Source organism: Bombina bombina, chromosome 5, assembly GCF_027579735.1.
Source record: "Bombina bombina isolate aBomBom1 chromosome 5, aBomBom1.pri, whole genome shotgun sequence".
Lineage (NCBI taxonomy): Eukaryota > Metazoa > Chordata > Amphibia > Anura > Bombinatoridae > Bombina > Bombina bombina.
The window spans coordinates 922,301,493-922,316,848 of record NC_069503.1 but is presented as its reverse complement, the minus strand read 5'-3'; the positions used below and the strand labels follow the sequence as shown (position 1 = coordinate 922,316,848).

General features: G+C 38.5%; 1 protein-coding gene across 1 annotated transcript in view; it reads right to left on the bottom strand.

Annotated features, from left to right (window-relative positions):
• SGK3 (serum/glucocorticoid regulated kinase family member 3) overlaps positions 1 to 15,356 on the bottom strand; it is a 243,092-nt gene that overhangs the window by 29,038 nt on the left and 198,698 nt on the right. Inside the window, 4 exon segments of the mRNA XM_053715094.1 lie at positions 5,188 to 5,283; positions 5,791 to 5,877; positions 6,071 to 6,107; positions 8,013 to 8,125. Coding sequence (XP_053571069.1) covers positions 5,188 to 5,283; positions 5,791 to 5,877; positions 6,071 to 6,107; positions 8,013 to 8,125 — 333 coding nt within the window.

The window sequence follows — 15,356 nt, the reverse complement described above, 5'->3', positions numbered from 1 at the left end:
CAAAAACACAGGCACACACACATACAAACACTCAGACACACTTAAAAACATACTCAGATGCACACACAAACACTCGGAAACAGACTCAGACACACACACACAAAAACTCAGACACACACTTACAAAATATGTAAACTGCACTGCATTAATTATGAAACTCATGCCTAGAGTTGCTCCCTGGCTCAGCAGACCATCAAATGAAAGATAAACAGAGCACTCTAAAAATAAATCACTAAAGAAAAGGTTTAGGCGCAAACTATGAAAATTCTGCTCTCTGACTCTGTTCCAAGTCTGTCAGTGCACAGCCCCGAGCCGCGTGCCTACCGCTTCTTATGGACAATCATCTCTGCACTCTGCCCACCCCCAGACCCCCGCCCGCCCTCCTACCTGTTCAGTGTGCACTTAGTGTACCGTAACCGTAATGGTCTGGTGGGCATCATACGTGGCTCCTTCACTTTAAAGACAGTGTCAAACAGTCATGCGGTCAGGTGCCAGGCATCCCCTCATGATTTGCCAGTTCCCGTTTAGAGAGACAGCACAGCAGTGAGTGACTCCACTGCTCCACATGTCACTGAGCAGTGAGCACAGATAGGCAGGCAGGTTTAGGCTAGCAGTGCAACTTTGCAAGCCCCACGGCATGCCCACAACATTCATAGCGAAATTGGACAGGGGAGAAGCAAAGTACAAACAAGCAAAAGCAGCCGGGAAAACTATTTGTTGAAATTGCAGCACTGGCTCAAGGGGCAAAAAAATTGTGTGTCTACAACTTCCCCAGTCCCGCCAATGTTCACAAATGCCAGCCCCTCTAATAAAAAAAAAATCTATGCATCTCAGCATTGTATTTCTTTGAATTTCAATAAAATTAAAAAAAAAAAAAAAAAAAATTTTTTTTTTTTTTTTTTTTTTTTGGTGTCACCCCCTGGAGGGTGTCACCCGGGTGCGGCCCGCCCCCCCCCGCCCCCCCCTTGTGACGCCACTGACCAGTCTCTTGTATAATAGATAATGACAGACAAACTGCACCACACATATTACTACACAACTACATTATTGGTATTAGCATATACATCATATTATATGTAAATATCCTGTAACATGTAAAAGTATTAGGTGCAAATTGATATTGTCTGAAACATAAATTATATATTTATTATGGTATATCTATATATCTATCTATCTAATTGTATAGCACACAAAAAGAATATATGTAACAAAATCATTCTACTAGTTCAAAATACCAACATTTTACTCACTATTTATTGAAATATATTTAAAGGGACAGTCTAGTCCAAAATAAACTTTCATGATTCAGATAGAGAATGTAATTTTAAAATTTTCCAGTTTACTTTTAGCACCAATTTTGCTTGGTATTCTTAGTTGAAAGCTAAACCTAGGAGGTTCATATGCAAATTTCTAAGCCCTTGAAGGCCGCCTCTTCTCTCAGGGCATTTTGACAGTTTTTCACCACTAGAGGGTGTTAGTTCATGTGTGTCATATACATAACACTTTGCTCACGCACGTTGAGATCCAGTGAGCCAGCTCTGATTGGCTAAAATGGATGTCTGTCAAAAGAACTGAAATAAAGGGGCAGTTTGCAGAGGCTTAGATACAAGGTAATCACAAAGGTAAAAAAGTGTATTTATATAACTGTGTTGGTTATGCAAAACTAGGGAATGGGTAATAAAGGGATTATCTATCTTTTTAATCAACACAAATTCTGGTGTAGACTGTCCCTTTAAATTTGCTAAATCATTAACACTTAAGAGACAGATCCTAGCTAAGATTCTAAATGAGAACTCCCTTAGAACTATTCATAAATTAAAAACTCACGGCGAGATTACGAGTTTGGCGTTAGCCTTAAAAAGCAGCGTTGAGAGGTCCCAACGCTACTTTTTTCCTAACGCTGGTATTACGAGTCTGACAGGTACAGGCTCACCGCTCACTTTTCTTCCGCGACTCGAGGCTACCGCAAATCCCCTTACGTCAATTGCGTATCCTATCTTTTTAATGGGATTTGCCTAACACTGGTATTACAAGTCTTGGAAGAAGTGAGCGGTAGACCCTCTCCTGTCAAGACTTCTACCGCATTAAAAAGTCAGTAGTTAAGAGTTTTATGGGCTAACGCCGGAACATAAAACTCTTAACTAAAGTGCTAAAAAGTACACTAACACCCATAAACTACCTATTAACCCCTAAACCGAGCCCCCCCCCCCCACATCGGAAACACTTAAATAAATATATTAACCTCTTGAAGTTCAATCCTATTGGCTGAATGGATCAGCCAATAGGATTGAGCTTGCATTCTATTGGCTATTCCAATCAGCCAATAGAAGGCAAGCTCAATCCTATTGGCTAATTGGATCAGCCAATAGGATTTTTCCTACCTTAATTCCGATTGGCTGATAGAATCCTATCAGCCAATCGGAATTCAAGGGACACCATCTTGGATGACGTCATTTAAAGGAACCTTCATTCAGTGTTAGGACGTCGTTTGAAGAGGATGGCTCCGCGTCGGCTGGATTGAAGATGGACCCGCTCCGCTCCGGATGGATGGATGAAGATAGAAGATGCCGCCTGGATGAATCCTTCTGCCGGTCTGGATGTCCTCTTCTGCCCGGATCGGATGAAGACTTCTGCCCCTCTGGAGGACCACTTGTGCCCGGCTGGGTGAAGACAGCTCAAGGTAGGGAGATCTTCAGGGGGTTTTAGAGTAGGGTTGGGTGTGTGGGTGGTGGGTTTTAATGTTCGGGGGGGTATTGTATTTTTTTTAGAGGTGAAAGAGCTGATTACTTTGGGGCAATGCCCCGCAAAAAGCCCTTTTAAGGGCTATTTGTAATTTAGTATAGGGTAGGGAATTTTATTATTTTAAGGGGATTTTTTATTTTATTAGGGGGATTAGATCAGGTGTAATTAGTTTAAAATTCTTGTAATTCTTTTTTTAGTTTCTGTAATTTAGTTTTTTTTCTTCGTAATTTAGTTTATTTAATTTAATTGTATTTAATTGTAGGTAGTTTAGGTAATTTATTTAATGACAGTGTAGTGTTAGGTGTAATTGTAACTTAGGTTAGGATTTATTTTACAGGTAAATTTGTACTTATTTTAACTAGGTAGCTATTCAATCGTAAATAACTATTTAATAACTATTGTACCTAGTTAAAATAAATACAAAGTTGCCTGTAAAATAAAAATAAAACCTAAGCTAGCTACAATGCAACTATTAGTTATATTGTAGCTATCTTAGGGTTTATTTCATAGGTAAGTATTTAGTTTTAAATAGGATTAATTTATTTAATTATGTTAAATTTATTTAGTTTAATTTAAATTATATTTAAGTTAGGGAGGGGTTAGACTTAGGTTTAGGGGTTAATAAATTTATAATAGTGGCGGCACCATTGGGGGGGCAGATTAGGGGTTAATAACTATAATGTAGGTGGCAGCGATGTTGGGGGCAGTAGATTAGGGGTTCATAGGGATAATGTAGGTGGTGGCGGTGTCCGGAGCAGCAGATTAGGGGTTAATAATATAATGTAGGTGTCAGCGATAGCGGGGTCAGCAGATTAGGGGTTGATAAGTATAAGATTAGGGGTGTTTAGACTCGGGGTTCATGTTAGGGTGTTAGGTGTAGACATAGATTTATTTTCCCCATAGGAAACAATGGGGCTGCGTTAGAAGCTGGACGCTGCTTTTTTGCAGGTGTTAGGTTTTTTTTCAGTCAGCTCAGCCCCATTGTTTCCTATGGGGAAATCGTGCATGAACACGTTTAGCCAGCTTACCGCTACCGTAAGCAACGCTGGTATTGAGGTGAGATGTGGAGCTAAATTCTGCTCTACGCTCACCTTTTTGCGGCTAATGCCAGGTTTAAAGAAACCTGTAATACCAGCGTTGTCTTAAGGGAGCGGTGGGAACAAAAGGCTCGTTAGCAACGCACCCCTGTTACCGCAAAACTCGTAATCTCGGTGTCAGTATTTTATATAAGAAAACAAACCAGACAGATTTCTAGCCCATAAACTGAGAGAAAGGACAAAAAACCTAGCTATACCACAAATTCAAAACCTGGACGGAGCTTTGACATCTCACCCACATGAAATTACAGACTGCTTTTCACAATATTACAAACTCTTATATAACGGGGAAAAAAGTATGACATTCCCCACAGACGGAGACACTTACAGGCCAATTCCTACAGAAGGATCAAATTCTTTTTAAATAACTTATAATAGGCCTTGCCTACTTTACGGTCCTTTATTGCCTTTTATCGGCCTCCCAAGCTCTATTACATGTGCCAGAAGAATCACTGAGCCCAGTCACCAATGTATTTATTAGTATACTTTGTACAGCTACACGGATCTGTATAGTTAGGTACTGGAAGACAGGTGCACCACCCTGGTCTGAAGTAACTAATAAATTCGATAGTATCTATGCTATGTCAGAATCTGCCTCTTGGTCGCAAGGCACCTCAGCACACTTTCAAAAGATCTGGGCACATTGGATAATGAATAGGGATAGATGTGTAACACTTGACAGGTGAGCTTTAATACTGCAGCAAACAGGGTTACAAGGCTGTCTCAGATTATCAGATTATCAAAAAATAAGTTACCACATGGAGACTATATAATTATATCAGGGATATATGAAAGGTACTCCTGCAGCTCGACGGGAAATGTTTAATGTTCAATAAAAGTTAATCTATGTTCATTTATACAGTTTTAGTTTAATGTTCAAAAAAAAAAAAAAGATTGGACTACTATGCTTTTATTCACGGTATCTTAATATGACGCTATTAAAGTTGTTAGCTTGCAGGCACCATAAAAAAGGTGGAGCATATACTTCTGAATTATGGACTTTCAGAAATCTCAAAAGATAAAGAGGTACACCGAAGAGGAAATAAGGACATTTAATTACTGAACACTCTCAATGTGTCTAAATGCCTTTTGTCTTGCCCAGGGTAAATCCTGAGAACTCTGGGAATTTACACTTTCGGTGGGAGGGTCAGGAAAATGCAGATATGATAATGGTTGTATGCAAGTCTATTGTAAGACCACAATGTATAAGATACAATATTTTGACAATAAAAATAATTTCAACTAAATTTGCTAAATCTTTGTTTGATATGCCTTTTCTCTCCTCAAATTACTAAGAATATTCATTTTACCAGACAAATGAAAAAATAAATAAATCTTAAAACCTTACCAGCCCATGTAACATCTCATAAAGGACAGAGCCAAGGCACCACCAGTCTACCGTGTTGTCATATGGCTGTTTCATTATTACTTCAGGAGCTAGGTACTAAAAAGGAAAGAAACCAAATATGAATTGGCAAAAGATTACAGTATCCATTGGCAATAAACAAAGGCTGATGTGTTATATGTTTCTGAAATTAGTAGAAAAGGATCCATTTGGTAACACTTAAAGGGACACTCAAGTCAAAATAAACTTTCATGATTCAGAAAGAGCATGCAGTTTTAAGACACTATCCAGTTTACTTCCATTATCAAATTGTGCACAATCTTTTTATATACACACTTTCTGGGGAACAAGCTCCTACTGAGCATGTGCACAAGTTCACAGAGTATATGTATACTAGTCTGTGATTGGCTGATGTCTCTCACAAGAAACAGGGGGCCGGAAAAAATCTACTGCTTATTAGAAATTCAGAGTAGGTGTTGTTGCATTGTCTTTTTATTATGCACTTGTTAATTAGGTAATTCTAATGTATTTAGTGATCCTTTAAAGCTAAATGATCCAGATGTATATTGTACCTATAGAATCATAATGCAATACATAGATTCTTACTTCCGGTGTCCCGCAAAAGGTAAGTGTTGTGTCAGAATTTGCAATCCCTTCTTTGCAAAGACCAAAATCAGTTAAAACAATGTGACCCTAGACCAGAAAAACAAAGAACAAAACCAACAGAAATTATTTTTTTGCAAACAAAAAAATTATAGTATAATAATAATAATAATAATAATAATAATAATAATAACAATAATAATGTGAGTTGTAATCTGATTTTTTTTACAATGGTGATAGTATTGATTTACATTGCCCAGCCAAAAAAAAATGTGGAAATTACCTGTGAATCTAGAAGAATGTTTTCTGGTTTTAAATCCCTATTAATAAAGAAAAAAATATTTTTAGAACAAGATATATTTTTTTTAAACTAAAACATAAATATTAATATTCCTTAAAGGGACATTATACACTCGATTTTTCTTTGCATAAATGTTTTGTAGATGATCCATTTATATAGCCCATGCAGTGTTTGTTTTTATAAATGTATAGTTTTGCTTATTTTTAGATTCAATAATTTGTTTATTGTTTTTCCAATTATTATTTTTACAAAAGCAATCATAAAGAATCAACATACATATAGTAATAATGTAAATGAAAGAATAAGAAAAGAAAAATTACAAGGTTTGCTTAATCAAACAGACTGTTAATTATTAAGCATCATTATCAGTAGAGTAAACATTCATAGTATACAATGTCCCCACTATAGAAAATTCTGTTAGTCGGCACTGAAGGTCGGCTCCATCCCAGTCATCTGTGACCCGCATAGTAATAAGGAGAATTAAGTATGTAGGGCTTAAGCCTGACTTGAGCCCACTATAGAAAATTCTGTTGGTCGGCACTGAAGGTTGGCTCTCCCCCAGTCATCTGTGACCCTCAGAGTAATAAGGAGTATTAAGTATGTAGGGCTTGAGTCTGACTTGAGCCTCAGAGTATGTTATCCAAGGCTACCAAATCATAAGGAATTGGTCTTTGGAATCTAATAAGTCTGCTGCTGTATTAGACATTTGATAAATGTGTTCTATCTTGCGTTCCACTATTGTGAAACTAGCAAGTTGGTCTTCCAAAATCTCGCAATACAAAGTCTGGAAGCAGTGCATATATCGAATATGAAGTAATTTGTGTGTTTGGGTAGGGTTCTTATAGTGTAATGTAATAGTGCAGTTTCTGGGGAAAGTTGGATCTCTACTTCAAGGATTTTGGATAGTAATTCAGAGGTCTTATTCCAAATATGTTTTACGTGTTCGCAAGTCCACCACATGTGGAAATATGATCATGTGGCTTGGCAACCTCTATAGAAATTTCAATCTAGCTGGGATACCTTAAGGGGTAAATGCAAGGGGCATCTGATACAACCTAAATGCGGTTTTTAAGTAGTTTTCTTTTAAGTGGGAACTATAACTAAATGAGGTACCTTAATTCAGTTTTTTCGTCTATTGAAAATGGGCGAATTCCGTGTTTAAGTCTTGTTCCCATTTGGACATGAAGCCTAACTTTGAGAGAGTGGGGGACTATTAAATAGTGGGTATAATAGACCAATAATTCCTTTCATTCTATGTTTAGCTAAACATATCCTGTCTAGGCTTGAATCTGCAGAATTTATATCTTTCCCTAACACTTTATGTAAGAGTGATTTTAGTTGAAGATAATGGAACCAGCATTTGTTATCTGTTGGGTCTAACTCTAAGTATTGTGAAAAAGTAAGGAAGGATTTGAGTTTAAATACATAGTTTTGCTTATTTTTAAATAACATTGCTCTGATTTTTAGACTCCTAACCAAGTCCCAAAGTTTTAGGAGGATACCGACGTATACCTACTCCAGCTTGCTCCTGTTTGTGTAGAGTCTTTTCATATGCAGAGGGAGGGGGAGTGTCTGCTATTTCCCACTTGCAGTGGGTGTTCTAGCTGACTTTTTAACAAAGCTAAATTGGGAGCTTCTAAGTAAATTTTTAAATGGTTTTATACTGGATTTTTATATAAGTATCTGTGCATATTATTCTTTATAGTAGTGTCTATTACATGCAGTTATATGAAAATTGGTGTATACTGTCCCTTTAAGCATGTAGACGCACAACCTTTGTTGTCTAGTAGAACCCCTATGACTCTTTACAGTTTGTATAACTGTGTTTCTTTAGATATAATGTTGTTATTTACCAATAAGTTGTGTTCAATATGTTGGTGATTTATAAATAAAACATAAAAAATAATAAATATAATAGTAGTACCTGTATATAATCTGGATGGAGTGTAAGTAGCCGAGTGCACTGGCTATTTCTGCCGCATAAAACTGGGCTCTGGGCTCAGCAAAGTACCGCTCTCTTTGCAAATGAAAAAAAAGCTGGAACATTTAGAAGATATTTTGCAATTAAAATAAAGCAAACTTCTGTTTACAAGAGAATGTATTTGCCACAACAATTATGAAGCGAACCACATGATTTTTGTTATATATAGAATGTTATATAAAGTGTCAGTTAAAGGGACATGAAACCCAAAATTTTATTTTTATTTAGCTGTAAAAGTAATCAAATTGTGGAACATCTTGTCTAAGGAGGTTTCTGTTGAGAACTGCAATTCATCGAAAACTGCAATCTGATGTCACTTATGGTGATTCCATACATCTGATTGGTCCGTGTCCAGTTAGTGACAGGATTCACAACTAATCAGATGGGCACTATAATCACCTATCTTCACTATCTATTTTGCCTCCGTCTGGGGGTTCAAGGGGGCAAAGTCCCCCTTGTAAACCTCACCCTCTAAGGTTTACTTGGGTGTATGCCAGAGGATGTGCCCTTCAGACAGAGGCAAAACAGATATTAAAATAGAAGACTCCCCAGAAGTTACGTCAGATTGCAGTTCTCGACAGAACAGAGGCAGTGACTGTCAATACATTAGATACATTTAAAATAGATACATTCCTGGCAAAAAAACTGAATTCAGGGATATGATTGCTTGTGTTAAATGGGTCGGCTTTCTAATTGTTTAATGTAAGTTCAATTGTCTGCTTCTTTAGTGTAAATCAGGAAGTCTCTGAATAGGCAGAACCACATGGACTTCTGTCATCTTACAACCTTATCTACTATGTTACCATATATTTTATGATTCAGACATAGTAAGTACATTGGAATCTTTTTTTTAACATTATATGCTCTCTGAATCATCAAAGAAATCAATGGTTTCATGTACCTTTAATTCTTATTACTATATACAAATATCCATCATATGATTGTGCAGTTCATATACTTTTGCTTGCAAAGGTCTCTGTATCTGCCTGATGTTTTGTATTTTTATCTGTTCATGGTATGAATAATGTTATGCCCATGATAACTTCATAGAGAAACGTACACTAATCTTAAAGACAGCGTTGGAACTGATAATGGTCATTGCTATTTGTCACTATTGATAAACATCCAGCTCACATGAAAATGAAAGGGACAATGTAGCAAAGAGAAAACATTAGCAAAAACCCTATACACATCACCTTAAATCCCACTTATTTAGTACAAGCCATATTTCTTTGCTTGCTAAATTCATGTCTGTTCTCTACAGCAGAATATGCTTATAACAATCATAGATATGGACCTATCTGATCACACAATAGAAACATCCACAGCTGACTTGCTTTTCCTCAGCTATACACATACTAAGGACATTAATCTTAAAATGAGACCTGGTTTTTTTTTTAGCATAAGCAGTCACTTGCTAATTTTTTCTCCCTTTTAGGGCTAGATTATAAGTGGAGCGCTAACAGGCGATTACTGCAATTTTGCAGTACAATGTCCCTTTAAATGTTCTTACAATGTTAACAATGACATTCTACTAATATACACCTTATAGTATACTGTAGATGTTGCTAGTATCTCCCATGGTCTGTGATAGAGTAAACAACATTGTCTTGTCACTCCATTAAAGAGACATGAAAGTCAAAATTAAAAGTCAAAATTAAACTTTTATGGTTTAGACAGAGCATGCAATTTTAAGAGACTTTTGAATTTACGTCTGTAATCAAATTTACTTTGTTGTCTTGTTATCCCCTACTTAAAAAAACAACAACATAGATTAGCATCACACAATTAGACTACAATGCACTACTGGATGCTAGCTGGTGATTTGTGGATACACAAATATATGCCTCTTAGCACTGGCTCACCAGATGTGATCAGCTAACTCCCAGTAGTGCATTAAGCTCCAGAACTCACTTTAACTATGTGTTTACACACTTTGCAGGGGTAATTTTAACAGTTGTATGTCCCTGTAAGTATTATCCAGACAGAGTTAGTCCCCTCCTCAACTTGAAGTGAACCAAGTATAAATCAGGGTGTTTAAATACTTCTTTTGTCAAATGATCTGCCCTTGTCAGTAACATTGTCAGATGCTTTCACACTGTCAGATGCTAATACATTTAAATGTGTATTAAATGAGAAAAATGAAATTTATTCTTACCTGATAAATTTGTTTCTTTTACGATACGATGAGTCCACGGATTTCATCCTTACTTGTGAGATATCGCCTCCTGGTCAGCAGGAGGAGGCAAAGAGCACCACAGCAGAGCTGTATATATAGCTCCTCCCTTTCCTCCCACTCCAGTCATTCGACCAAAGTTAGGAAGAGAAAGGAAAAGCCAAGGTGCAGAGGTGACCTGTCTTAGAAAAAACAGGGTGGGCCGTGGACTCATCGTATCGTAAAAGAAACAAATTTATCAGGTAAGAATAAATTTCCTTTTCTTTTACAAGATACGATGAGTCCACGGATTTCATCCTTACTTGTGGGATACAATACCAAAGCTATAGTACACGGATGAAAAGGGAGGGACAAGACAGGGAACACAGGGCGCGATCCGATAAAGATCGTAGTTTGCGGCGCAAGCGAGGGAACCCCCGCCGCCCACAGTTTTAGCTCGCAACTCGAGCTATCCTATATACGGCGCCATCAGAGGCTAAAGTGCCGTAAGTCTGACAAACCAGCGATGTCCAGAAATCTGCGTAAGTACAAATTTCTGGACTCGCCAGTGACTTACGGCACTTTAGAAACTGCCGGCGCCTACAAAACCTGACTAAAGTATTAAATCCCCTGTACTGTCTAACACGCCTCCCAAACATAGCCCGACACGTCTAACCCTCTATCCGCTATCCCCCCTCACTATCCTAACAATAAAAAATGTATTAACCCCTAAACCGCTGCTCCCCGGACCCCACCGCCAGCTATATTGAATCTATAACCCCCTAATGTGAGCCCCTACCCCGCCGCCATCTATCTTATATACCCCCTAAAGTGAGCCCCTACCCCGCCGCCATCTATCTTACATACCCCCTAAAGTGAGCCCCTTACACCGCCGCCATCTATTTTAAAAATATTAACCCCTAATTGAATCCCCCTACACCGCCACCAGCTATATTAACTATATTAACCCTAATTATATTAGGGTTAATATAGTTATTATATTATATATATATTTTAACTTTATTAACCATAATTATATTAGGGTTAATATAGTTATTATATTATATATATATTTTAACTTTATTAACCATAATTATATTAGGGTTAATATAGTTAATATTGTTATTATATTATATATATATTAAGTATAATAACCCTATCTAACTCTAACATCCCTAACTAAATTCTTATTAAAATATATCTAATTAATATTAATATTATTAATTAAAATATTCCTATTTAAATCTAAATACTTACCTATAAAATAAACCCTAAAATAGCTACAATGTAATTAATAATTACATTGTAGCTATTTTAGTGTTTATATTTATTTTACAGGTAACTTGGTATTTATTTTAACTAGGTACAATAGCTATTAAATAGTTAATAACTATTTAATAGCTACCTAGTTAAAATAATTACCAATTTACCTGTAAATAAATCCTAACCTAAGTTACAAATACACCTACACTATCAATAAATTAAATAAACTACAAATATCTAACCTAAAATTCAATAAAATAAAATAAACTAAATTACAAAAACAAACAAACACTAAATTACAAAAAATAAAAAAAATATTACAAGATTTTTAAGCTAATTACACCTATTCTAAGCCCCCTAATAAAATAATAAAGCCCCCCAAAATAAAAAAAAATTCCCTACCCTATTCTAAATTTAAAAAGTTCACAGCTCTTTTACCTTACCAGCACTTAAAAGGGCCTTTTGCGGGGCATGCCCCAAAGAAAACAGCTCTTTTGCCTGTAAAAAAAAAACACAATACCACCCCCCAACATTACAACCCACCACCCACATACCCCTATTCTAAACCCACCCAAACCCCCCTTAAAAAAACCTAACACTACCCCCCTGAAGATCTCCCTACCTTGTCTTCACCCAGCCGGGCAGAACTCTTCATCCGATCCGGGCGATGTCCAATCAAGCGGCAGTGAAGTCTTCTTCCATCCGGGCGATGTCTTCAATCAAGCGGCAGTGAAGTCTTCTTCCATCCGGCGATGTCTTCAAGCAAAGCGGCAAAGCCAATCAGATTTTTCTACCTTAATTCCGATTGGCTGATAGAATCCTATCAGCCAATCGGAATTCGACGGACGCCATCTTGGATGACGTCATTTAAAGGTACCTTATTCCTCGTTCAGTCTTCGTGCCGGATGGATGCTCCGCGGCGGAGGAGCAAAGAAAGAAGATTGAAGATGCCGCTTTGCTTGAAGACATCGCCGGATGGAAGAAGACTTCACTGCCGCTTGATTGAAGACATCGCCCGGATGGAAAAAGACTTCACTGCCGCTTGATTGAAGACATCGCCCGGATGGAAGAAGACTTCACTGCCGCTTGATTTGACATCGCCCGGATCGGATGAAGAGTTCTGCCCGGCTGGGTGAAGACAAGGTAGGGAGATCTTCAGGGGGGTAGTGTTAGGCTTTTTTAAGGGGGATTTGGGTGGGCTTAGAATAGGGGTATGTGGGTGGTGGGTTGTAATGTTGGGGGGTGGTATTGTGGGGGTTTTTTTTACAGGCAAAAGAGCTGTTTTCTTTGGGGCATGCCCCGCAAAAGGCCCTTTTAAGGGCTGGTAAAGTAAAAGAGCTGTGAACTTTTTAAATTTAGAATAGGGTAGGGATTTTTTTTTATTTTGGGGGGCTTTATTATTTTATTATGGGGCTTAGAATAGGTGTGAGCACTTCTGAAACATACAAGAATCTAAGAACACCATTATTAATATTGGGCCACACGATTGCCCATCAGAGGAGTACACATTATCTTTAACTGTGGTGACATTTGATAATACTCCACTGAAAAAGAGTGTTCATTTTCATCCAGAATGTGAAATATCCACATTCAGGTATCGCTACCTAGAGCTTAATTTCTTATTCTGGTATAATCTCACATTTAGGTATTAATTTCAGTATCTCAACACTCTACTATGAGTTTTTCAATTTTAACCTGCACATCCCTAGATTTTAACTCTGTTTTTTATGTGTTAAAAATTAAAAGTTATATTTTATTTAATTCAATGAGATCTCTCTAACCATTTGTTGCCTATGTTACATCTAGTTTAATTTACGTCACATATGCCTACTAGGAGTGCTATGAGTGTATTCTGAGATGGGTCCTTAACCCTTCGCTTGTTTGTGTTGATTAAATTAATACACAGCACCACGTACCCCAATCAATAGCCAAGGAGCTACTGAATATAATGAGGGTGTAGGCAGTCTAACTTAATAGGTAGTGCCACTGAACCTTCTCCCTCTTGAAGAAGAAGTTGGCAGTTACCTCCGGATGGAGGTCCCATTTTCCCGGACGAAAATTCTGACTGCTCAGAAAGTCCGGTGTGGACCGCCGACAGATAAAAAGAGTGAGATCCGCCCACTGAAGTATCTTGGTTACTGCTGTCATCGCCAAGGAACTCCTTGTTCCTCCTGATGATTGACGTAAGCTACAGTCGTAAAGTCGCCTGACTGGAATCCAATGAATCTGACCGAAGCCAACTGAGGTCAAACCCAAGGTGCAGTAAATATGGCGCCCAACTCTAGGATATTGAAAAGAAAGAGAGACTCTGATTGAGTCCATACACCCTAGGCCCTTAGGGAGTTCCAGACTGCTCCCCAGCCTATCAGGCTGGCAGCCGGTGCCTTTATCACCCAAGTGAATCTGCGGAAGCATGTCCCCCGGGACAGATGAGCCAGTGACAACCACTATAGAAGAGAGTCCCTTGTCTTCTGATCTAGATTTATATGAGGACAAATTTGCACAATCTTCATGCCAATGTCTGAGCATGTGCAGTTGCAGAGGCCAGAGATGAAACCGAGTAAATGGAATGATGTCCATTGCCACTACCATCAATCCAATTAACTCCATGCACTGAGCCCCTAATCACCGAGGATTGGTCTGAAGAGCTCGGCATGTGTTCAGAATCGTTAAATTTTCTGACCGCCTTCCAAAGAATTACATGGATAGAGAGTCGATTAGAGTTCCCAAGAAAGGAACCCTTTTCTGCGGAACTAGCAGATGCTCCCGTACTGCTGAGCGACATTGGAGGAAATCTCGGAGTTCAGCTGACTTTCTTCACTACAAGTTCATCCTGAACTCCTACTATTCTGCCCTTAATGGTTATAAGCAACAATATTTTTCTAATCTCATCTCTACTCTTTCCTCTAACCCTAAACGTCTGTTCAACACGTTCAACACTCTTCTCCGCCCACCCCCACCTCCTAACACAACCTCTCTCTCAGCTCAAGATTTTGCAAGCCACTTCAACAACAAAATTGACTCCATCAGAAGTGAAATCAGCTTTCAACATACTTCCAATCTCCCACCCCCCTCAAAAGCTCACGATCACCCAAAACCCAAATATCCAAAAATGCAGCTCTTTTGCCCCTGTTAATGAGGATGAAGTTTCTGCCCTTATACTGTCCTCCCACCTCACTACCTGTCCCCTCGACCCCATCCCCTCACAGCTACTCCCCTCCCTCTCTTCTACCCTCACCCCCATACTCACACACATTTTCAACCTCTCCCTCAGCACTGGTATATTTCCCTCATCTCTAAAACATGCACTGCTCACACCTATCCTCAAAAAACCTTCCCTTGATCCAACCTCCCCTTCCAATTACCGCCCTATTTCCCTACTCCCTCTTGCATCAAAGCTCCTCGAAAAGCTAGTTTACGCACGTCTATCCCATTTCCTTACACTAAACTCTCTTCTTGACCCACTGCAATCTGGATTTCGTTCCCATCACTCTACAGAGACAGCAATTGTCAAGGTTACCAATGACCTACTTACAGCAAAATCCAAAGGTCACTTCTCTCTGCTTATCCTCCTTGACCTGTCTGCAGCCTTTGACACTGTTGACCACCCTCCACTGTTGACCAACCCTCCAACCCTTTGGCATCTGTGACACAGCTCTCTCGTGGTTCTCTTCCTATCTGACTAACCGTACATTTAGTGTAGCCTTCTCCGGAGCATCCTCTGCCCCGTTACCACTTTCTGTTGGGGTACCTCAAGGCTCTGTCCTTGGTCCCCTTCTCTTCTAAATCTACACGTCATCACTAGGTTCCTTAATAAAGTCCCATGGGTTTCAATACCATTTGTATGACGATGACACCCAAATCTACCT